This window comes from Gadus morhua, chromosome 17, assembly GCF_902167405.1.
Source record: "Gadus morhua chromosome 17, gadMor3.0, whole genome shotgun sequence".
Lineage (NCBI taxonomy): Eukaryota > Metazoa > Chordata > Actinopteri > Gadiformes > Gadidae > Gadus > Gadus morhua.
In genome coordinates this window covers 128,791-155,000 of record NC_044064.1, presented here as the reverse complement: position 1 = coordinate 155,000, position 26,210 = coordinate 128,791, and the positions used below count along the sequence as shown (strand labels likewise).

The window sequence follows — 26,210 nt, the reverse complement described above, 5'->3', positions numbered from 1 at the left end:
CCGTGACGTAGGCTCCTCCCACAGGAAGTGTACGAGCGGGTCCAGAGGCTGCAGCAGGCCACGCCCTGCATCTGGTGGAAGGCCATCAGCTACCACTACGTCCGCCGCACCCGGCAGGTGACCCGCTACCGCAACGGGGACGCCTACACCACCACCCAGGTGGGTCTACATTAGAGCTGCAGGATATATCGGCTATGTAAGAAATATCGATATTATTTCCAAGGGGATACAAGTTTTGACAATATCGTTTATATCGATATGCGTTAAAATGGTCAGTTTCCACCTCAAGCGTCTGCGTTTGCCTTGGAGACTGTGTGAGCGCGACCCCGCCCCCTCTGTCCTTCCGAACATGCCGTGTGCAAAGACGCTTCATTCCCGCCCCCGCTGCCCCCTCACAAACCCCAACAAGCATGGAGGATACCGGTAAAGAAAACGAGACGGCGGCGTGAGACGAAATTGTTTCAAAGAGGAGAAACAACGGCTCCATAATATGGAAATGGTTCGGGTTTAAAAAAACAGATGAGCAGCAGCTGCAGGTCATCTGTAGAGTGTGTAGCAAAACCGTTGCGGCTAAAAGTGGAAGCACGACAAATCTGTTCCACCATTTACAGCAGCGGCACAAAGTGCAGTATGTGGAATGCGTAAAACTCCGTGGCTGTGCTGCTGCATCACCGGCCGCGACAGTTTCTTCTGCCCCGAAACCAGGGCCGGCGCTCGGCAAATGTGTTGGGGGCGCCCTCTGGTGGTGCTCTTAATTAATGATTTAAAATATACGAAACAAGCGAAATTAAACCAAACATGTTCCCAAATGGAACGGAGAAGGGAGGGGGCGGGGGATTAAAGTTAGGGCGCACTGAAACCCTCACCGTAGTACACAGGACAATGCGACGAAGCCATCTAACCCACTCTATAGAAAATATTGATATATATATCGTATATCGCCATTCAGCAAAAAAATATCGGGATATCATATTTTGCCCATATCGTGCAGCCCTACCACCCTCCGTCATACACCACTGCACCACCACCCAGGTGGGTCTACGTCATACACCACCCTCCGTCACACCCAACACCACCCTCCGTCATACACCACTACACCAGCACCCAGGTGAGGACTCTGTCATACACCATCCTCCGTCACACACCACTGCACCACCACCCAGGTGAGGACTCCGTCAGACACCACCCTCCCGTGCCCCGCTGACGGCCTCCTTGTTGTGGCAGGTGTACCATGAGCGCGTCAACACCCACGCCTCCAGCTCCGAGTTCGACTACGCCCGCTACGGCGTGAAGGACGTGTCCAAGGAGCTGCTGGACCTGCCGCTGCACCCGGCCGTCCGACTGCGCTTCACCAAGTGCTTCAGGTCAGCGTGGGGCCACGCCCACCTTACAGTCCACATCCACTGTACTGACAGCGCCCATCTCATAGGTCACGCCCACCTCACGGGCCACGCCCACCTCAAGGGCCACGTGGGCCCAGGGTTCGAATTACGGGGGGGTTTGGGGCGGTCTGACCCCCTCGAATGGGATTTGGACCCCCCCAAAGGGACTGAAACGACAGTTTTGGGGGGTACTGAAATACTTTATATATTATGAAAATTAGGTGTTTGGTTATGTTCTATTTCTCAATCTGTGCTCATCGTGCAAAGAAATAATCTAATATCATACGATTTCAAACACCCCATCAGTGGACTGAACCATTTCTGCGCCTTCAGAATCTTTTGGCTTTTGTTTATTTGACATCACTTGACTATTGCTCCATTACAAAATGTGATATAATGTACGTCCTTTTTTTCAGTGAGGGGAGTAAGCAAATAGCTTTCAACGCCAGGGGGGGCATTACGTCCATGCGTAACATAACGTTTATGTTCTGCAATCGTCCCTGTACTATAGCCTTGATGGTCACTGTTGGTGTTGGTCCGAAGTAGGCCCGTGAGGTATTGATATTGTAATTTCAGTGGATTTTTTCAGTGTTGACTTGTTGTCAGTCAAGTCAGAGCCTGCTGCCCGCATTCAGCGTGCCTCTGCCCCAACCTGCAGGTCACGGGAACGAGCAATCGCGAAAACTCTCCCATAATCCTTTCTTGATTAAGTTGGTGTTGTTTGTTGTTTCCCCAAGACATCTGTTAGCATGTGTTTCTTTCTTCAGAATTAGCTACCTGCATTTTATACAATTTGAGAAGAATGCAGGCTACACACGGTAAGTGTGTAATGATGTAGGTATGAATATAGAGGCAGGGCTCAGTGGAACCGCTGACCCCCCGAAGCTGGTGGGGTAATTGAAAACTGGCCACGCCCACTTCGTGGGTCACCCCTGGACATTAGAAACAGGAATTGATTTAAATTGACAATAATGATATTATTATTAACAGTGGCGTCTTTGCATTAGGGGCCAGTGGGGCACGGCCCCACCAGAGAACGCTGCCGTGCAGGGCACGATTATACTTTCTTTTTTTTTTCAAAAATGTCATTGAGCATAAGTTAATAATACATTAATTGTTAATAATTAATTACATGTCCGCAGTTTTAATTTGATGAACGCAATTGTCTTACTTTTTGTAGTGTAGTAGTTGTGTGTGAAATAGTTTGTTTCATCCGTCTCGTCTGTTCCGCTCGGTGGGGCCCAGCCGAGATGGCCCTGTCTGCTGCAGTGTAGAAAACTGTGGAGCTGTTGCATGAGCAAGCACGTGCGCAGCGCCCGCTTCTGTTTCGGCTGTGGGGCCAGAAGTTTAGGGCCCCAAAGCTCTTCTCATAGGCTGATTTGTAGAAAGGGCGGGGTTTACGGCGGGAGCCGATCAGATCTTGCTAGCTAGCTAACGTAGTTACTGTTACAGTTACAGTTACTGTTACAGTAAATAACAACAAATGGACGTTTCATTCATTAAATGATGAATCGTGTTGAGTATCTGTCTCATGTGAGATTTAGCACTTTACCACCTGTTGGAGATAAGTTGATAAGTTAAGTTGGAGATAAAACGTTTGGGACCACATCGCCCAACGGATTTAATCATTATTCAAGAGGGAAAGGACAAGAATAGATCGTTCAACCAGGAGTGGTTCAAGCGGAAAACTTGGCTTACCGGAGCTCGTCCAAAAAGGTGCTCTACTGCTTTCCATGTCTGCTCTTTGGAGGGGAAACCGTCTGGACAACCAAGCAGAGACTATATTGTGAGTGGTGGCTTTGTATATTGATTGCTGTGTAAAGGGTGTGCGCCGTTGTGTTTTTATTGTTGCCACGTTGTTGTTTCTTGAGTTTTGATATTGTGAGATCTTGAACGCTGCCATTTGGTGGTTCTATTGCTATAATAGCCTAATATATGTCGTCAGATTCGCGTTTGAGTGATGGCATTATTCAGCTGCAATTTTGGTCCCCTCTGTCACTTGCTACTTTGTTTTTGTTGTGATGGTAGTAATATGTGGTATTCCTGGATTGCGTTATAATATTTTCCTGCATGGGCCCCACCAGAGTTTCCAAACCAAAATCGCCACTGATTATTAATAATAGCGGTATTACAAACAATAATACTAAATATAACTAATGATAATAATCATGTTTCTCATCATAATAATAATGATAACTAATGATAATAATCATGTTTCTGAGCATAATAATGATATTATTCGTAATAATAATGATAACTAATAATGATAATAATAGTACATTTAATTTAGAGGCGCCTTTCAAGGCACCCAAGGTCACCTTACAGAGCATAAAGTTATCATAAATCGTTTAAAAACAAGACATTGTGGAAAAATAATAATAATAAATAAATAAATAATAATAAAATAGTATTATTTATTTATTTTATAAGAAAATAAATAAAAAATAAATAAATAATGATAATATTGATGTTTCCGATCATAATATTATTATTAATAAGAATGATAACTAATGATAATAGTGATGTTCCTGATCATAATTGATGATATTATTAATAATTATGATAACTAATGATAATAATCATGTTTCTCGTCATAATAACGATAACTAATGATAATAGTGATGTTTCTGATCATAATGATGATATTATTATCAATAATAATGATAACTAATGATAATAATCATGTTTCTGATTATAATAATGAGATTATTTTTAATAATAATGATAACTAATGATAATATTGATGTTTCCGATCATAATATTATTAATAAGAATGATAACTAATGATAATAGTGATGTTTCTGATCATAATTGATGAAATTATTAATAATAATAATAACGATAACTAACTATAACTATAATAGTTGGGTTAAGTTGCGCAGAGGTTGCCAAAAATGCAAACATGTTATATGCAATCTAACAACTGCATATAGACTTATGGCATGTAAAAGAGTGACAGTATTGCGAAGTGAATAAAAAAATAAAATAAAAATAAAAATAAAAAAAAATAAAAAAATTAAAATAAATAAATAATCTTTCTCTGCGGACCGGTACCAAATGACCCACGGACCGGTACCGGTCCGCGGACCGGGGGTTGGGGACCACTGCATTAGAGGACACAAATAGCTGGCTAGCACTGTGCCACCTAGGAACACGGAGCAACAACCTCATGGCATCATTATATGCCACTCTAAGTCTCTGCATACTTCTCACTCTGTAAGAGGACCAGAGATGAGCTGTATAAAGCGGCGTGACATAAGCCCTAAACAAAGCACACTTAACATCAGTGGAACACAGGGAAAATTTCCTCAACATCACGTTGGCCTGTGCATATTATACATAATGACATGACTAGTAATAATAATGATAACTAATGATAATATTGATTGATCATAATGATATGACTAGTAATAATAATGATAACTAATGATAATAATCATGTTTCTGATCATGCTGATATTACAAGTAATAATAATGATGACTAATGATAATATTGATCTTTCTGATCACAATGATGAAATTATTATTAATAATAATGATAATAATCATGTTTCTAATTATAATAATGATATGACTAGTAATAATAATGAGAACTCATGATAATATTGATTGATCATAATGATATGACTAGTAATAATAATGATTATATTGATTGATCATAATGATATTACTAGTAATAATAATGATAATATTGATTGATCATAATGATATTACTAGTAATAATAATGATAATTAATGATAATATTGATTGATCATAATGCTATTACTAGTAATAATAATGATAATTAATGATAATATTGATTGATCATAATGATATTACTAGTAATAATAATGATAACTAATGATAATATTGATTGATCATAATGATATTACTAGTAATAATAATGATAATATTGATTGATCATAATGATATGACTAGTCATAATAATGATAATATTGATAATATTGATTGATCATAATGTTATTACTAGTAATAATAATGATAACTAATGATAATATTGATCTTTCTGATCATAATAATGATATGACTAGTAATAATAATGATAACTAATGATAATAATCATGTTTCTAATTATAATAATGATATGAGTAGTAATAATAATGATAACTAATGATAATATTGATTGATCATAATGATATGACTAGTAATAATAATGATAACTAATGATAATAATCATGTTTCTGATCATAATGATATTACTAGTAATAATAATGATGACTAATGATAATATTGATCTTTCTGATCATAATGATGATATTATTAATAATAATAATGATAACTAATGATAATAATCATGTTTCTAATTATAATAATGATATTACTAGTAATAATATTGATAATATTGATTGATCATAATGATATTACCAGTAATAATAATGATAATATTGATTGATCATAATGATATGACTAGTAATAATAATGATAATATTGATTGATCATAATGATATTACTAGTAATAATAATGATAATATTGATTGATCATAATGATATTACAAGTAATAATAATGATAACTAATGATAATATTGATTGATCATAATGACATTACTAGCAATAATAATGATAACTAATGATAATATTGATTGATCATAATGATATTACTAGTAATAATAATGATAATATTGATTGATCATAATGATATGACTAGTCATAATAATGATAATATTGATCATATTTATTGATCATAATGATATTACTAGTAATAATATTGATAATATTGATTGATCATAATGATATTACCAGTAATAATAATGATAATATTGATTGATCATAGTGATATTACTAGTAATAACAATGACAATATTGATTGATCATAATGATATGACTAGTAATAATAATGATAATATTGATAATATTGATTGATCATAATGATATTACTAGTAATAATAATGATAATATTGATTGATGATAATGATATTACTAGTAATACTAATGATAACTAATGTTAATAATCATGTTTCTGATCATAATGGTATTACTAGTCATAATAATGATAACTAATGATAATATTGATTGATCATAATGACATTACTAGTAATAATAATGATAATATTGATTGATCAAAATGACATTACTAGTAATAATAATGATAATATTGATTGATCATAATGACATTACTAGTAATAATAATGATAATATTGATTGATCATAATGATATCACTAGTAATAATAATGATAATATTGATTGATCATAATGATATAGCAAGTAATAATAATGATAACTAATGATAATATTGATTGATCATAATGACATTACTAGCAATAATAATGATAACTAATGATAATATTGATTGATCATAATGATATTACTAGTAATAATCATGATAATATTGATTGATCATAATGATATGACTAGTCATAATAATGATAATATTGATTGATCATAATGATATGACTAGTCATAATAATGATAATATTGATCATATTGATTGATCATAATGATATTACTAGTAATAATATTGATAATATTGATTGATCATAATGATATTACCAGTAATAATAATGATAATATTGATTGATCATAGTGATATTACTAGTAATAATAATGACAATATTGATTGATCATAATGATATGACTAGTAATAATAATGATAATATTGATAATATTGATTGATCATAATGATATTACTAGTAATAATAATGATAATATTGATTGATGATAATGATATTACTAGTAATACTAATGATAACCTAATGTTAATAATCATGTTTCTGAATCATAATGGTATTACTAGTTCATAATAATGATAACTAATGATAATATTGATTGATCATAATGACATTACTAGTCAATAATAATGATAATATTGATGATCAAAATGACATCACTAGTAATAATAATGATAATATTGATTGATCATAATGACATTACTAGTAATAATAATGATAATATTGAATTGATCCTAATGATATCACTAGTAATAATAATGATAACTAATGATAATATTGATTGATCATAATGACATTACTAGTAATAATAATGATAATATTGATTGATCATAATGACATTACTAGTAATAATAATGATAATATTGATTGATCATAATGATGTTACTAGTAATAATAATGATAACTAATGATAATATTGATTGATCATAATGATATTACTAGTAATAATAATGATAATATTGATTGATCATAATGATATGACTAGTCATAATAATGATAATATTGATCATATTGATTGATCATAATGATATTACTAGTAATAATATTGATAATATTGATTGATCATAATGATATTACCAGTAATAATAATGATAATATTGATTGATCATAGTGATATTACTAGTAATAATAATGATAATATTGATTGATGATAATGATATTACTAGTAATACTAATGATAACTAATGTTAATAATCATGTTTCTGATCATAATGGTATTACTAGTCATAATAATGATAACTAATGATAATATTGATTGATCATAATGACATTACTAGTAATAATAATGATAATATTGATTGATCAAAATGACATCACTAGTAATAATAATGATAATATTGATTGATCATAATGACATTACTAGTAATAATAATGATAATATTGATTGATCATAATGATATCACTAGTAATAATAATGATAACTAATGATAATATTGATTGATCATAATGACATTACTAGTAATAATAATGATAATATTGATTGATCATAATGACATTACTAGTAATAATAATGATAATATTGATTGATCATAATGATATTACTAGTAAAAATAATGATAACTAATGATAATATTGATTGATCATAATGATATTACTAGTAATAATAATGATAATATTGATTGATCATAATGACATTACTAGTAATAATAATGATAATATTGATTGATCATAATGACATTACTAGTAATAATAATGATAATATTGATTGATCATAAGGACATTACTAGTAATAATAATGATGATATTGATTGATCATAATGATATTACTAGTAATAATAATGATAACTAATGATAATATTGATTGATCATAATGACATTACTAGTAATAATAATGATAATATTGATTGATCATAATGACATTACTAGTAATAATAATGATAATATTGATTGATCATAATGATATTACTAGTAATAATAATGATAACTAATGATAATATTGATTGATCATAATGATATTACTAGTAATAATAATGATAATATTGATTGATCATAATGACATTACTAGTAATAATAATGATAATATTGATCGATCATAATGACGATATTCCTTCCTCAGCTTCTCCAGCGCTCGAGCTGAGGCTGCCTACCTGACCCAGGTAAGCCCCGCCCCCCACCCCGACACACACACTAGGAGGGGCTCCTGCCCCACCTGGCTGCCCAGGTTCACCTCCCATTGGCCAGGGACTGCTGAGGCGTGCTAACCCTAACCCTGATAACCCCATCACCGCCCTCTAACCCCTTCACCTGACGTAGTACCATCTCCCGGCCAGCTGATAACCCCATCACAACCCGCTAACCCCTCACCCTGACGTAGTAACACCACCCGGCCAGGTGATACCCTAACCCTAACCCCATCAAAACCCCATCACAAACCCCTCTAAACCCCTTCACCTGACGTAGTTACACCAGCCGGCCAGGTGATAACCCCATCACAAACCCTCTAACTCCTTCACCTGACGTAGTAACATCACCCGCCAGGTGATAACCCCACAACACCCTCCTAACCCCATCACCTGAAGTTAGTAACTCACCGGCCAGGTGATAACCCCCATAACAACCCTCTCACCCCATCACCTGACGTAGTACCTCCACCTGGCCAGGTGCTATCCTCGTTAGCCCCTTCCTGTCACATGATTATCCCTGCCACATTATGAGGCTGTTGTTGTGCGTTCTTCTCTTCCTCTCGCTCGCCCAGCAGCGCCCGCTTCTTCGGGGAGAACGAGGGTCTGGACGACTACATGGAGGCCCGGGAGGGAATGCCCCTGAAGAACGTGGACTTCCGGGAGCACATCCTGGCGTTCCCGGACCCCACGCGGCCCCCCTGGTACTCCCGGCACCGCGTGTTCTGGCTGGCCTCGGCGCTGCTGCTCTCCTGGCCCCTGAGGGTGGTGTCGGAGTACCGCACGGCCTACGTCCACTACCACGTGGAGAAGCTGTTCGGCGAGAACGAGGAGAGCGGGGCGGGGGGGGGCGGGCGGGGCCGGAGGGGGGGCCGACGGGCCCTCGGAGAACGGCGCGGCGCGCGGCGGGGCGGGCCTGGCGGGGGCCAGCTACAGGGCCATCTCGCGGGTCAACACGGTGGACATGACGGAGCTGGAGTGGCACATCCGCTGCAACCAGCAGATGGTCCCCAGCTACTCGGAGGCGCTGCTCATGGACCTGGACACGGGCGGGGGGGGGCCCCACCGCCACCACCACGCCCGTCTCCGGGCCCCCGGGCGTCCCGGGGCTCCAGGGGCCCGCCCCCCCCGCTGGCCCTGCCCGCCGTCTTCAACTCGGCCTACCTCCTGCAGAGCTGCCCGCGCTGCCGGCGCACCTCGTCCAGCTCCAGCCTGCCGTCCCGGCTGCGGGCGCCCAGCGGCACCACTGCGCTGCTCAACGCCACCGTGGCCGGCATGCGGGCGGCGGGGGGGCGGGGGGCCGGGCCGGCGCCACCCGGGGGGGGGCCCCGGCTGGTGCTGAGCCGCAGCGGCTTCTCGCTGGGCCGGCTGGCGGTGGGACGGCCCGCCAGCCTCTTCCACTCCCGCAGCATGGGGGGGGGGGGGCTGGCCGGGAGGGGGGAGGACGGAGGAGTGAGGGGGGGAGGGGGGGGAGGAGGGAGCAGCGGGGGAGGGGGCAGCGGGGGGAGCGGGGGAGGGGGAGGAGGGTTCCTGGGGCTGGGGTCCCGGCAGGACGACGAGGAGAGCCGGGGGGTGCTGGAGGGGGAGGAGCAGGCGGAGGAGGAGAGGGAGGGGGGGGAGGAGGACAGGGGCAGAGGAGAGGGCGGGCCTGGCGAGAGGCAGGGGGGGGAGGAGGAGGAGGGGGGCAGCGAGGCCAGGGAGGCGGGGGAGAGGGAGAGACCCCCCTCCTACCAGGACGCCTTCTTCTTCCCCGTGCTCATCGTCCATGGAGAGGAGAGCTGCCACGGGGGGGACCGCATGTGACCAAAGAGGGGACTCAGCACAGTGCTGGACCCACCGGGGGGGGGGGATGACCCACCGGGGGGGGGTGACCCCACCGGGGGGGGGGTGACCCACCGGTGGGGGGGCTCCGGTCCACACAGGGGGGGGGCGTCAGGCCGGCCCGTCATGAAGGAACACAAGAAGATACAGAGAGAGAGAAGAGAGAACAGGATGGCCCTAATGCACCACGCCCACAAGGGCTCTGGACCCACTGGGACCCACTGGCTCCTACTGGGACGCGACCCACTGGGACCCACTGGGAGGGTCCCACTGGGAGGGTCCCACTGGGAGGGTTCCAGTGGGACCCACTGGGACCCACTGGGTCCTACTGGGACGCGACCCACTGGGACCCACTGGGAGGGTCCCACTGGGAGGGTCCCACTGGGAGGGTTCCAGTGGGACCCACTGGGACCCACTGGCTCCTACTGGGACGCGACTTACTGGGACCCACTGGGAGGCGGTTGGGGGGGGCAGAAGAGCTGTATGGGGTCAGAGGTCAACACGGTTCCAGGACGCCCCGGGTCACAGATCAGACGTGAAGGGACTTCCTAATCATTTGAAATGCGATCTTCCTCGACCAGACCCTCTGGAGCCGGGAGGAGGCCCGGGACCGCCATAGGACCCTCAGGGCAGGAGAGAGGGTTGGGTTAGGGTTAGGGTCGGTCCCGGGCCTCCTCCAGACCCTCTGGAGCCTGGAGGAGGCCCGGGACCGCCAGGACCCTCAGGGCAGGAGAGAGGGTTGGGTTAGGGTTAGGGTCGGTCCCGGGCCTCCTCCAGACCCTCTGGAGCCGGGAGGAGGCCCGGGACCGTCAGGACCCTCAGGGCAGGAGAGAGGGTTAGGGTTAGGGTTAGGGTCGGTCCCGGGCCTCCTCCAGACCCTCTGGAGCCTGGAGGAGGCCCGGGACCGTCAGGGACCCTCAGGGCAGGAGAGACGGGTTAGGGTTAGGGTTAGGGTCGGTCCCGGGCCTCCTCCAGACCCTCTGGAGCCGGGAGGAGGACCGGACCGCCATAGGACCCTCAGGGCAGGAGAGAGGGTTAGGGTTAGGGTTAGGGTCGGTCCCGGGCCTCCTCCAGACCCTCTGGAGCCGGGAGGAGGCCCGGGACCGCCATAGGACCCTCAGGGCAGGAGAGAGGGTTGGGTTAGGGTTAGGGTCGGTCCCCGGGCCTCCTCCAGACCCTCTGGAGCCGGGAGGAGGCCCGGGACCGCCATAGGACCCTCAGGGCAGGAGAGAGGGTTAGGGTTAGGGTTAGGGTCGGTCCCGGGCCTCCTCCAGACCCTCTGGAGCCTGGAGGAGGCCCGGGACCGTCAGGACCCTCAGGGCAGGAGAGAGGGTTAGGGTCGGTCCCGGGCCTCCTCCAGACCCTCTGGCGCCGGGAGGAGGCCCGGGACCGCCATAGGACCCTCAGGGCAGGAGAGAGGGTTGGGTTAGGGTTAGGGTCGGTCCCGGGCCTCCTCCAGACCCTCTGGAGCCTGGAGGAGGCCCGGGACCGTCAGGACCCTCAGGGCAGGAGAGAGGGTTAGGGTTAGGGTTAGGGTCGGTCCCGGGCCTCCTCCAGACCCTCTGGAGCCGGGATGAGGCCCGGGACCGTCAGGGACCGTCAGGGGCAGGAGAGAGGAGGTCAAGCGTTGGTTTCCTGGGGTCTGACTCGACAGGTTGGGCTCCTAGAGGGTCCCCAGACCACGGCCCATCAGCTCTGGCTCTTTTTTACACATTGGTCTGCGATGTCTGCTCCTCCTGCTCCAGCTCCTGCTCTTCCTCCACCCTCCTACCTCTCTGCTCCACCCCCTCACGCTGGGACACGCCCACTCCACTACTAAGTATATGCAAACAAAATAAGGACTGTGTGTCATGATATATATTATTACACTCTCACTGGCGTAGTGCTGCATGTATGGACCAGACCCATGTACTAGCCCAGCTCGCCCGCACTGGGAGGAAGAAAACACTGCGTCTCTGTGCTTTGTTTACTGTTTCCATGACAACTAGCCATATTAGCTCCTAGCTCAACGTGTCGCTAGTCACATTAGCTCCTTAGCTCCTAGCTTCACATCATAGCATTAATTCTTACTGATGAGCAGCAGAAACCAACGTGGCAGTTTGACTCGTGACTGTTGAGTCCATCGTTCATACTCTCCTCACTGGGAGCACTGGGATGAGCCGAACCAGCGCAGAGACCAGCGCCCTGCGGTCGTTAGGGCAGTATGAAGGGAGAGCTCTGCGGCAGCAGGGAGCCTGCTAGCTCCGTAACCCTAACCCTAACCTCTAGCCCAACACGCTTGATACGCAAAGCACACTCAAAAAGTATTCAAACAAATATAGAGTCACTAATTCAATATCTTCTGAGCACAAAAAAGACCTGTACAGTTCATGACGTGGACGTTCATTCAGAGCTCCAGCCCGGTCTCCTGGTCACCTGACCGCCCGGTCTCCTGGTCACCTGACCGCCCGGTCTCCTGGTCACCTGACCGCCCGGTCTCCTGGTCACCTGACCGCACGTCCACAGCAGACAGCCGGGCTCAGAGAACAGGAAAGGAACTGGGAGCCCAGCCGTGGCCGTCTGGTCGTACTGCTCCTCCCAGGACCCCACAGCCACTGAACCCATTGAGGGACGCCAGGGTCCAGGGCCCTAGGTCCAGGGCCCTGGACCTAGGGCCCTGGGCTAGGGGCGAAGAGAAGCCTGCTGTGAGCCAGTAGAGCAGGAGAGACGGGAGGGGAGGAGATGAAGGTCAGCCTAGAGACTAGCTGCTCACTCGGGACGGTCGTTTCTCCTGGTCCGGGTAGAGAGGTGGGGGGTTGTCCCACTGAAGGTGAACCTGGTCTGGGTAGAGAGGTGGGGGGTTGTCTCTCTGAAGGTGATGTGGTACCTGGTCCGGGTAGAGAGCTGGGGGGTTGTCTCTCTGAGGTGATGTGGTACCTGGTCCGGGTAGAGAGCTGGGGGGTTGTCTCTCTGAAGGTGGATGTGGTACCTGGGTCCGGGTAGAGAGGCTGGGGGTTGTCTCTCTGAATGGTGATGTGGTACCTGGTCCGGGTAGAGAGCTGGGGGGTTGTCTCTCTGAAGGTGATGTGGTACCTGGTCCGGGATAGAGAGCTGGGGGGTTGTCTCTCTGAAGGTGATGTGGTACCTGGTCCGGGTAGAGAGCTGGGGGGTTGTCTCTCTGAAGGTGATGTGGTACCTGGTCCGGGTAGAGAGCTGGGGGGTTGTCTCTCTGAAGGTATGTGGTACCTGGTCTGGGTAGAGAGCTGGGGGGTTGTCTCTCTGAAGGTGATGTGTACCAATGTCTGGGTAGAGAGCTGGGGGGTTGTCTCTCTGAAGGTGATGTGGTACCTGGTACACAAGTCACTGGACCTGCTCAGCTCCCAATCTTTCCCTTTTGGACAATCACGGTTTCAAAAGCTCTTTTGGTTTGAAAAAGACCTTCAAAAAGGCAAACACACCCTCCTACGCACAGACATTTGTTTTTGTTTCATGCTTCCAGAGACTGTGTTGATAATTACAAAGGACTTCCATTTAATGATTACAATGTCATTTGTGTTTTTTTAAGTAGTTACTTTTTTAGGTGAATATGTTTTTCTAATTCAAGCCTTTCTTTGCTGGTGAGGTACACGTTGAAGTACATCAAAACAGTGATCACTAGCTACAGTGATGTACATTCTGTCTGCTTTAGTCTTGTTTTTATTGGGGTTGGATTGTGTGGAAACCATTAACTGATTGTTGAATCTTTTTTTACCATATCAGCCTCATAGATAACACCGCTCTGTGCCACACACGCACACACACACACACACACACAGACCTGCATATGTGTATGTACACACACACACACACACACACGTATCTCTAACTACATACATGCAGTTTGTGTGCATGCTCAGCTGTAGAGACACAAAAGCTCCATTCATGAGACGCTTTGAATAATCCAACGCTTGAAACCACTGGCGCCGCCCACATACACAAGACCCCAGAGGACACGCCCCTCACACACTAGTATGACATCACAGGACACGCCCCTCACACACTAGTATGACATCACAGGACACGCCCCTCACACACTAATATGACATCACAGGACATGCCCCTGAGACACTAGTATGACATCAAAGACACGCCCCTCACACACTAATATGACATCACAGGACACGCCCCTGAGACACTAGTATGACATCACAGGACACGCCCCTGACACACTAGTATGACATCACAGGACACGCTTTCTCACACACTAGTATGCAAGCGGAGTACAGTACCATGTACAGCTGGACCATATACAGAGTGGACCATGTACAGAGTGGACCATGTAGAGAGGACCATGTACCGCGTTCCCATGGGGGGTGCATTCATGTTTACGCTCTGTGTTGCTCTCAGGAGAAACGCTGCCTCCACGTGTCACATGTCATACTTCTGTCACAACATATCATGCTACTTGCCTCTCACGTATGCTATGACGCCATCCCTCTCTTAAACACTGTACCTTCTCCCCCCATGCCAAAGCGAGTCATTTGAAGAGAGTCTATAGACACATTTCGACATGGCGAACGCACACAGCTACACAGGTGAGCAGGTGGAGGCTTCCATTTTGCCGATGCAAATATGTTGAAAGAAAGATAATCAACTAAATGTGAAAAAGGCTGGATTTACTCAGGAAACAAAAGGAATCTCATCTCATTCCCCTGTGATCCAAACTGGACCGGTTGTTGCTATGACACATGAAACGAGACGACACAACTTTTGGCTTTGTCTTCTTTCATTTCAGCATGAACGCGTTGTTCGAACCTCCCGCCATTGAGGAGGTAGCGGCCACCAGGTGGCAGCAAAGTCTCCTCATCAATAAAGAAACTGCAGCATTAAGAGAACATTTCAGTTGTAGCAAGAATACACTTTCTTCCTCCTTCCCCCAACTAAATGTGTGTTATCAAAGCAATATGGCCACCGATATATCCCACCTCTGCACTGTTGGAGCTTAGTGCTAGGCACTTACTTTGTATTGCGTTAAAAAGCTAATGTCAAGAAAAGAATCTCGCCAGTTTGTCGTATGAGTTTTGAATGTTTCAAGACTCCATGTTCTGTTATGGCTTTACATAATCTCTAGAGCGTTAACGATGATAAGCGATAAACCTTGATTAAATGTAGCTTTTGTTATATTTCTTTTTCGAAAGGCGGCTATAAAATGACAATGAACTATATCAATAAAATGTGTAAAAATATGATATCTTGAAAACAGTGTTTCCTTATAGTCCAAAGGATTTGTCCGTCATTACAACGCATCGAGAACAAAGCAAGTGTTTCATGTCTGTCAACATGACACCACCAACATCACAGGAATATTTTTCTATTATGGCACAAGATTGTGGTTCACTGTAAAAATACGTTGTGTTCATCAGTTCAGTTCTCCGCTGCATTTAGATTCTTTCATGGGCTGACTCCCCTCGGATCACGACTACAGCTCAGCTGTGAAGATCTGCGCTCAGTTCGGGTTCACTGGATGAAAGGACTCCTGGTTCTCGTGCTTGTGCTGAAGAACAAGCTAAATGCAGCTGGATGGCTTCAGAACCATGAATACATGAATTGTCCAAACAATGTAGTTGCTATGTGTAGATGTAGAACAATGGGCGAGGAAGGCTCCCCTGACGACCACATGTGTTCACAACATCCTCCAGAGACCAGGATGGGTTAGGGTCAGGGTCAGGGCTATGGTAAACCCTAACCCTGACCCTAACCCATCAGGAGACCGGGAGGTTGAACTGGACCGGGTCCATGAGGCTCACTGTGTCACCAGGGGGGTGACCCCATGAGGCCTCATGCTGTCACCAGGGTGGTGACTATGAGGCTTCATGCTTTCACCAGGGGTCATGGCTGTAATCCCAATGATGGCTGTCAGGTTGAATGATGATGGCTCAGATGATTGTCATGTCCATGACATTAGTCAATAAATAAAAAATGCATTGATATAGAGACTTATTATTTGTGTGTGTGTGTGTGTGTGTGTGTGTGTGTGTGTGTGTGTGTGTGTGTGTGTGTGTGTGTGTGTGTGTGTGTGTGTGTGTGTGTGTGTGTGTGTGCCTTGTCTGTGTGTCTGTGTGTGCTCAGAGCGATGTGGAGGTCAGGCCGCAAGGGAGCGGAGTAACGCAACAGATGAGAGAAGAACAATTTTAATTTATATTTGGCTTCGGACACAAATATAAATAGACAGCAATCAGTATAAATCGGACAGCAAACTGTATAAAACAGACAGCAAACAGTTTAAAACAGACAAACAGTTTACAACAGAATAAAACAGACATTTATTCTACAGAGGAAAACGTCTGTAAAGTTTTATTTTTGATCAGACCTATGGGACATGAAATTGACTATTTCTGAGTGTGAATCCACAAGCGGCCGCATGAAGGCGCCGCGGGGCATCTTGTGCGCAACCAGGAAGCGCTGTGCGTCGGGGGGATGTGTCTCACCTCAGCCAGTGTCTCACCTCAGCCAGTGTCTCACCTCAGCCATTGAAGAGCAGTCCTCACAGACGTCCTGCAGACCAGTCACACAGGAGTGCCAAGAAGGCGGATTTCACTTAGAAGGAAGAAAAGTCTCTAACGGCATTGAACCGTCGGCTCAGAGTCATCAGTGTTGAGTTTGGGTCTAGAACCCAAATCACTGCTGCGTCCTCCCGATGGCTGCTCCGACCTGCACCCGGTTCACCGACGAGCACCAGCTGTACGAAGAGCTTGGGAAGTAAGTTATGTTAGGTTATGTTATGTTATGTTATGTTATGTTATGTTTTGTTTTCATGTTATTATGTTGTAGTCCTTCTACTTTCACTAAGTCCCATCAGGACTAAACAATTACACACATTAAGAGTGCGCTCTGACGCCTGAAAACGATTCCCACCCTGTTTACCTGGTTACCTGTTTACCTGGTTACGTGCATATAATCTCAAACTGGAAGTTTGGAGTCAGATTTAGGTCCATCTAAATTTAAATCCCTGGGTTAGTCTGAACTGTATTTCATGAGTGTAATATAAAGCTACATAGTATAAGTGTGGTGAGTGTGTGTGTGTGTGTGTGTGTGTGTGGGGGGGGGGGGGCGTGTGTACGCGTGTGTCACTAGATGTTTTAGTTTCCCTGTTCCACGCCCTTCCCATGGGCAGATATGTGAACACTTGGAATTCTTCTTGGCGGTCCAGACTCGTATGAAGTCAGTGTTTCCTCTTCGAGGGCTGCTCATACTAACGTTCTGCCTTCCACTCATAACAAAGTCCTCACTGTGATCTCTTTTGTGAACAAGCGTATGTTTAAGAAAAGCAGTCAGAGACTTGTGTGGGGGTCTGCTATCACAAGCATCTTAGTGAGTAAAGAGTTGTCCCCGTATACAGCGTGTCACTCTGTCTACAATTCCTCCAGAGAGGGTTTATAAACTGAGTGTACAAGCAGCTGCTTCCTCTTCTGAGTAAACAAAGAGCACGACGGCTCTGAGATAAGAGCGGAATGAACCAACAGACCGCTGCCCTCTGCCCGCGCTGCTGCCTGGAGACATGTGGGACCCAAGGAAGGGCCTGAGCCCTGCAGGGGCTAGGATCACACTGACGGAGCGTCTCATTTTCTCTGGGATGAGTCTGATGGGACGTCTGATTTGAACCTCCACAGGGGGGCCTTCTCAGTGGTCAGGCGCTGCATGAAGATCTCCAGCGGGCAGGAGTACGCCGCAAAGATCATCAACACCAAGAAGCTGTCTGCCAGGGGTACGTATCGCTGTGACGCATGAGGGGGAGCCAGCCGCTATCCTGCAGACAGCGCTGTCTAGAAGCTCTGCCTCTTGAAGCCAGACGTTGCTGCCTGGGTCATCACTATTGTGAGTCCTGTCTGTCACTTCCTCTCCAGCCTGTCCTCTTAGCACCAGGGTTTAGCAACCTTCCTAGGAGGCAGTTGTTTCCTAGGAACGTTAGTGCATCACAGGATGTTTCCTGATGAAAGCTCCACCAGGGTTCCAGCCATTGTTCTGACTAGTTTGGCACCAACAGCTTTTAGAGGTAAAGGGAAATGCTTAAAAAAATATGTCCATGGCTGAACATGCTCCTCACCGAATCATTCAAATACTTGACATTGGGAAGGTAAATAATAATAATGATACATTTTATTTGTAGAGCACTTAACATTGGGTAAAGGGGGGTTTCATAAATATTTGGCCTGCTAAGCCCTTTGAGACTGTAATGGTGATTAAGGGCTATATAAATAAAAATGAATTTAATTTAATTCAAAAATCTCAAAGTGCTAAGGTAGCCTGGCTCACACAATGATACACCGGTCACAGATCGATTATGCTGGATCTATGCTCGCATGTATAAAGAACGGAGACATGGAGGAAGGAGTGAGACTCCCCAGGGAGACCAGCAGTAGAACCTCTGGTCTCATCATGGAGAGAAGGGGGTAGGAAGGGAGAACATCTGGTGTCCCTCAGGCTGCTATTGGAAGACCGCTGATTTACGAGCTTCTGGGAGGATCAGCTTTTGAGTGTAAGGTAAATGTTAACTCAAGAAATCAAATGTATAGGTAACAAAGCTACTAGTGGCCTTGTTAGTTACATGCCCTCGTTACAAACATGATGATGATGTCACTCCTACACCGGGATAAGGAAGGGGGCCGTTGGTGTGTTGAAGGAACAGCGGCTGTAAAGGATGTTCACATGTTGAACCCTGCTCAGCGGCAAAACTTGCTTACTAAATAACTTACTTTACAAATGGAATAGTAATTATTCTAAAAGTTGTACTCCCAGATCAAATCACAATGAAATGCTAAAATCCTGCAAATCCCATATGGCCTCAAACATCCCGCGGTGTGAGTGGCAGTAGTGATGGCTCTGTCTCCAGTAGTGATGGCTCTGTCTCCAGTAGTGATGGCTCTGTCTCCAGTAGTGATGGCTCTGTCTCCAGTAGTGATGGCTCTGTCTCCAGTAGTGATGGCTCTGTCTCCAGTAGTGATGGGAGGCTCTGGGGGGCTTCTCCTGTCTCCAGGAGAAGCCCTCTCCTCACCCCTATCGTCTCCAGCAAGAAAATGAAAGGATCCATTCCCATGGAAATGACAGGGGTAGAGCTCTGAACATAGTCTGCTGGGAGCAGTGGTGCTGCTGGTTCAGTAGCATCGCAGGGTCTGCGTGTGATGCGTGTTCCCGCTGAGAACCACAAAGAGAACTTCACCTCCATTAAAAGAGCAGTGCAAGTCACTCAGACAACAAAGGCAGCCGTCAGCCCTGGGAGCTCTCTGTGGCCTAGTGAGCTGTTCCCCATCACGTACTGATGATGGTGTTCACCAATGGGTACTGGTTCATGGGTTAAAGCGCTCAGTAAGTGTTCCTATCCTCGTCTTGTTCTAGGAGGCCCCTTTTCAAGACCTCAAAACCATCCGTTCGGTTTCACCACTTGCTCCTCTGGTTTTGAAAAGGTCTTCAAGTTTGCAAATTAATTTAACTATATATAATATTTATAATATACATAAATTAAATATCTAATAAAATACATAACTTAATACATTATATATACACAATTATACAGTTATCATTGATATAATATATCATTGATCTGGCCTTTAAAACAGTGAGTAAACCCTCCTTAATGATGTCCCACTTGTCAGAGGCTATATATATATGAATCAGCCCACCCCTACACCCTGCCTCTATACACCTGGGGTCTCATTTATAACCGCTGCGTACCAACAAAACGGGGCTGAAAGTGGCGTACGTGACTTTCCACGGCAAGGTTGTGATCTATAAAACTAACTTGACGGGTGAATGTGCGCAGCCCTAAGCGAACTCTGACCCATGTGTACGCATGGTTTGGAGGAAAAGGAGAATTGGCGATACAGACGGTGTGGTGGTGAACTGAAGTCAGACAGAAGAAATGCAGAGTGAGAACAACGATTATGTTTTATCATCGCCCTTCATAAGTTTAATTTCAACCTGTATCATGCGTTAAATCTATGTAATCAGAATAATTTAGGTCAACTGCGTTATTTCTCAGTTATAACTCCAGAAACATCTCCTTAGAATAGAAATGAAAGAAAAAAAAATCTCTATATTTAATCCCGTCATTCCATACTGTCCACTGACGGTGCGACTGCATGGAATAAAGCATCTGTCCAACATGTGTCAATAACATAATAGTTTTATGTGACACTGTAAACACATAATCAAATGTCAATTAAATCCCAAGTGTGGAAAACCAAGCCACACTCCTCATCACAACCGTTATATTATTGTCCGTTCCTCTTGATGCTTTTCATGACAAATCAGGCATTAAAAAGGGGTTATGTTCACGAACATTTCACGTGGGTGATTCCAAACTGATTATCCAAGGTGTTCTCGTCAGTCTTATTACCGTAACCCTATAAATACAGCGGTGAGCCCCGTGCGTAATGCTCTACCATGGCACTGCTGGCACTGCTGAGGACCATGCAGATAAGGATTTTGGGCGTACGTACACTTTTAGTAACGATCCCATGCACAGTTTTATAAATGACACCCCTGGCCTCTACACACCTGGCCTCTACACCTGGCCTCTACACACCTGGCCTCTACACCTGGCCTCTACACACCTGGCCTCTACACACCTGGCCTCTAAACCTGGCCTCTACACACCTGGCCTCTACACACCTGGCCTCTACACACCTGGCCTCTACACCTGGCCTCTACACACCTGGCCTCTACACCTGGCCTCTACACACCTGGCCTCTACACACCTGGCCTCTAAACCTGGCCTCTACACACCTGGCCTCTACACACCTGGCCTCTACACACCTGGCCTCTACACACCTGGCCTCTACACACCTGGCCTCTACACACCTGGCCTCTAGACCGGGCCTCTACACACCTGGCCTCTACACACCTGGCCTCTACACACCTGGCCTCTACACCTGGCCTCTACACACCTGGCCTCTACACACCTGGCCTCTACACACCTGGCCTCTACACACCTGGCCTCTACACACCTGGCCTCTACACACCTGGCCTCTATACCTGGCCTCTACACACCTGGCCTCCATACCTGGCCTCTATATCTGTCTTGGACTACATCTAGGGACTAGATCAGGGTAGGGACTAGGTTAGGCTAGGGACTAGTGACTAGGTTAGGGTAGGGACTAGTGACTAGGTTAGGGTAGGGACTAGGTTAGGCTAGGGACTAGTGACTAGGTTAGGGTAGGGAGTAGGTCAGGGTGGGGACTAGGGTGTTGTGGGGTATGGGTTAGGGTTAGGGTTAGATAGGGGTTAGTTAAGGGTTAGTTAGGGGGGTTCCACTGCTACTCTCAGTTCTGCTCTCTGCTGTTAGTCCCTCGAGAGCAGAGACGACTTCACACAGCTTCTGTTTCTGCAACACGTTTTCACTTAATGAGAAGAACGGTCAAGCAGGACTACCTCCTAACAAGGAGCAGAGGCCCCGGCCTCCTAACGAGGAGCAGAGGCCCCGGCCTCCTAACGAGGAGCAGAGGCCCCGGCCTCCTAACGAGGAGCAGAGGCCCCGGCCTCCTAACGAGGAGCAGAGGCCCCGGCCTCCTAACGAGGAGCAGAGGCCCCTACCTCCCCCGGTCCCCTTGTCCCCTGGGGCCCCGGTCCCCTGGTCCTCTGGGGCCCCGGTCCCCTTGTCCCCTGGGGCCCCGGTCCCCTGGACCCCTGGGACCCCGGTCCCCTGGTACTCCGGGGCCCCGGTCCCCTGGCCCTCTGGGGCCCCGGTCCCCTGGTACTCTGGGGCCCCGGTCCCCTGGGGCCCCGGTCCCCTGGCCCCCTGGGGCCCCGGTCCCCTGGATCCCTGGGGCCCCGGACCCCTGGTACTCTGGGGCCCCGGTCCCCTGGCCCCCTGGGACCTCGGTCCCCTGGTACTCTGGGGCCCCGGTCCCCTGGCCCCCTGGGACCTCGGTCCCCTGGCCCTCTGGGGCCGGGTGGTTTCCTGGTTCTACCTGGTGGTCCACCGCTCCACTCTGTGGATCCATGGTGGAGCTGGTCTCCCTGATGGACTCATTCTTTACTCCAGAAGTTTCTGCTTGGCCTCATCTGTGGGAACAAAGCTTGGAGTTCCCATGGCAACCCGTACACACTCGGATTCTGCCAAGTGGCTGCCACTTGAGAGACATGGCTTTAAGACAAGACTTAAGGACAAGGCTTAGGGACAAGGCTTAAGGACAAGACTTAAGGACAAGACTTAAGGACAAGACTTAAGGACAAGGCTTAAGAGAGATTGCTTTAAGGGACGGCTTTTAAAGAGCTGGCTTTAAGGGCCGCTTTAAGAGACAGCTTTATGATAAGATAACATTTCTTCCTCTACATTTTGGAGAAGATTGTTATAATCTGCTTGTATTCCAAGTTGTAACACTGCAAGCATCTGTAGGTCTGTAGCTGGGTGGTGATTTTCTAACTCAGCAGAACGAGTCCATCCATATCAACTCTGTGAGTCGATAACATTCACCTGTTTATTTGATTAGATCCGACCTCGCTGTAGACCATTTGTTCCCTCACCCGCCTGAAGTCTGCCTCCAGCAGCAGGAGTTGAAGTGAAGTAGCCCTGAAATAAGCATACCTCTGCCTCAAGCTTCTTTACAAAGGGTTAGGGTTAGTAATAAGTAACCTCTTTACAGTGGTGAGCAGGAGGCAGATTGCAGTCTGGTTCCCACGCTGACGGCAGCCATGGGCTGAGCGCAGGCCAACTCCTTCACAGCCTAGCCCGTCACTGGGGGTGACTCGCGTTTTAAACTCCAGCCAAGAGTTGGGAGAGAACTTGGAGCCCACCAGTGCAAATGGGCTGGACCACAGCCCTCAGCTGTGTCGTTTTGCTCCACCCGAGGCCCCCGTCTGTTTACGACTCTTTTTTTTTTTAGCGTTTTGCCCTGTGATCATGTGCTGTCAATCCTTTCTTTCATGAGCTTTTTACTAATTCATATTTTTATAATTTTTTACCTTTTTCTCTCTGGCAAAGTTTACAACATTTCCCATAGACTTTCTCCAGAAGGGAAGTGCCGTCATCACTGCTGAGCTTGATGGTCCATCTCTGGTCCCTCTCTGGGCCCTCTCTGGTCCCTCTCTGGTCCCTCCCTGGTGTCCACTGGTTCCCCTCTGGACCAGGGGGGTGGTGTCCACTGGTTCCCCTCTGGACCAGCGACCGGGGGGGGGTGGTGTCCACTGGTTCCACTCTGGACAAGGGGGGGTGTCCTCTGGTTCCCCTCTGGACCAGGGGGTGGTGTCCACTGGTTCCCCTCTGGACCAGCGACCGGGGGGGGGGGTGGTGTCCACTGGTTCCACTCTGGACCAGGGGGGGTGTCCTCTGGTTCCCCTCTGGACCAGGGGGTGGTGTCCACTGGTTCCCCTCTGGACCAGCGACCGGGGGGGGGGGGGGGTAGGAAGGGCGTGGTGTATTGCGTTGGGGAGGGGCTACCCGTTGAGCGTGCCCTTAGAGCTAACATGAAGCCCCCCCGGCCGCACCCTGTCTACCCCTGGGTTTCCATGGCGATGGCGGCATGCTAGCAGGGAACAGACTCACTAGATATACTTCACTGTTCAGTTGTCTTCTTAATGTTATCCACCCTTTGGTAATGTTGTTCCTTTACCCCTTAGACAGAGTATAGGTTGATTATAGAAACAAAACATGCAATTTAAAAAAAACTTTTGTTCTTTGTTTGGAAACTGATTTGTGACCATTTGAAGCATGACTGTATTTACTAGTTCTCAGGCGGGAAGATTAGAATAATGTTAAACGTGACACTTCAGCGTTTAAATCCTAGTCACCTTCATTCTGCCGTTCCGAGGGACCTCATGCTCTGACCTTCTGGTGGAGTCGTCCCCTTTTTACCGGACATCAGATGAGCTACATCCACGTGTCGATAATAGGATCTCTTCTCTAGGACTGGAGAAGCCCTTCGTTGTGGACCATTTGTATGTATCTCTTATCTTATGTAGCTCTTACAATAAGTATTCCTATCATTTCCCCCGGCCTAGAAAAGGCCATCAAAGGCAAGTATAAACCGACCCCTTTAATGACAGACAGGAAGGGCTGGTGGGTGGAAGCACAGACGCTAAATCCAAGTGACCGGAGGCAGTCAGCGGAGAACAACATGTGGGCATGAGGAGTGTGATGTGGGGGTGGAGCGAGAGACGGGTCCTTACTCTGAGGCCTCAGTGCCACCACTGCTTTCCTGCTGAATGAAACCTAATATCAGGTAGACTGATCAAACTGGTTTAGAGGAGCAGGAGCACATTAGCCTCATCCCTGCCTTCTTGGACGTGTTCCACCATGACTGTGGGACCGCCAGGAATGTTATCCTGCTCAGATCCCAGCTGGCAGGAGGACTGCGCTCTGGCCACAGCTCTGCAAGGGTGATGGTGCTCGCACACACAGGAGTGAAACAGAGAGCTTCTGCTACTCCTTCCTCTTCATCCTCTGGGTTCTCCCACCTCTAGAGGCCCTGAGGCTGACCTCTGACCCCCTGGAGGCCCTGTGTGAACTCCAGCCCAGAGGCTGACCTCCGACCTCTAGGGCCCTGTGTGACCTCCATATGGCTAAAGCCCTTGCAGCCAGCAGCAGTTCCCCTCCCGAAGTCTGTTTGCTTTAAACATTTGAATAAGGGAGACGCAGTTTGCATGTAAGATCCCCCCCCCTCGAGGTCCCAGAGGGGGGGACGAGGAGCAGCTGGCGAGTCTCTCTCTCTCTGTCTCTCTCTGTCTCTCTCTGTCTCTGTCTCTGTCTCTCTCTGTCTCTCTCTCTCTCTCTTATATATATATATATATATATATATATATATATATATATATTTTTTTTTTTTACATATGCTTTTCTCTCATCACTTTTACTCACTCACTGTGCGCTAAGTATTCAGTATAGTATTCAGCCCTTATTACTCTGACTCTTTCTTTTTCAACATTGATTCAAATCTTTTTGATTCAAAAGTATTACATTTTTGGTGACAAAATACCCAAATTGAAGCTGCATGAAAAATTCAGCCGGAACTGGGAATGACCCTGGACTGGGAATGACCCTGGACTGGGAATGACCCTGGACTGGGAATGACCCTGGTCTGGGAATGACCCTGGACTGGGAATGACCCTGGTTCTTTTCTTAGGAAGTCTTACTTGAGATGAGCAGTGCGGCCGTCCAGCGCACGGCTGTGTTGGGCGGCCATGTTGGGCGGCCATGTTGTCCGGCCCTCCCTCCTTCCCTCAGCTTCTCCTCACACGTCTCATTTGCATATGATGCAAATGAGACGATTGTTTTTGTTTGGTTCACCGTGGAACAAAGGATGTGTCTGTCCTTCCCCCCCCTGCTCCCCCCACCCTCCTCCTCCTCCTCCTCCTCCTCCTCCCTCCTCCCCCCACCCTCCTCCTCCTCCCTCCTGCTCCCCCTCCTCCTCCCCCCTGCTCCTCCTCCCTCCTCCTCCTCCTCCCCCCTCCTGCTCCTCCCTCCTCCTCCTCCTCCTCCCTCCTCCCCCCACCCTCCTCCCCCCACCCTCCTCCTCCTCCCTCCTGCTCCCCCTCCTCCTCCCCCCTGCTCCTCCTCCCTCCTCCTCCTCCTCCCCCCTCCTGCTCCTCCCTCCTCCTCCCCCCTCCTCCCTCCCCCTTCCTCCCTCCCCCCTCCTCCTCCCCCCTCCTCCTCCCCCCTCCTGCTCCTCCCTCCTGCTCCCCCCTCCTCCCTCCTCCCTCCTCCTCCCCCCTGCTCCTCCTCCCTCCTCCTCCTCCTCCCCCCTCCTGCTCCTCCCTCCTCCTCCCCC

At 46.9% G+C, this 26,210-nt stretch overlaps 2 protein-coding genes and 1 long non-coding RNA gene across 4 annotated transcripts in view; all 3 read left to right on the top strand.

The window, feature by feature from the left end:
- Window positions 1–10,498, top strand: part of LOC115529901 (transmembrane protein 151B-like) — a 17,698-nt gene extending 7,200 nt beyond the window's left edge. The window contains 8 exon segments of the mRNA XM_030339048.1: window positions 25–159; window positions 1,225–1,364; window positions 8,607–8,646; window positions 9,134–9,150; window positions 9,246–9,524; window positions 9,526–9,726; window positions 9,728–9,793; window positions 9,795–10,498. Of these exon segments, the coding sequence (XP_030194908.1) occupies window positions 25–159; window positions 1,225–1,364; window positions 8,607–8,646; window positions 9,134–9,150; window positions 9,246–9,524; window positions 9,526–9,726; window positions 9,728–9,793; window positions 9,795–10,473 (1,557 nt within the window). The 3' untranslated portion in view covers window positions 10,474–10,498.
- A 3,015-nt stretch (window positions 10,499–13,513) lies between these two features.
- LOC115529896 (uncharacterized) lies at window positions 13,514–16,439 on the top strand. The gene is made up of 2 exons (XR_003973668.1): window positions 13,514–13,755; window positions 13,807–16,439. It is a non-coding gene; the product is annotated as an uncharacterized LOC115529896 (long non-coding RNA).
- Window positions 16,440–16,915: 476 nt separating this feature from the next.
- The window catches only part of LOC115529564 (calcium/calmodulin-dependent protein kinase type II delta chain), a 48,737-nt gene continuing 39,442 nt past the window's right edge, over window positions 16,916–26,210 (top strand). For both annotated transcript variants that reach the window (XM_030338347.1, XM_030338346.1), the window contains exons 1-2: window positions 16,916–17,208; window positions 18,120–18,214. In XM_030338347.1, coding sequence (XP_030194207.1) covers window positions 17,147–17,208; window positions 18,120–18,214 — 157 coding nt within the window. In that variant the 5' untranslated portion in view covers window positions 16,916–17,146. The remainder of the gene's footprint in view (window positions 17,209–18,119; window positions 18,215–26,210) is intronic.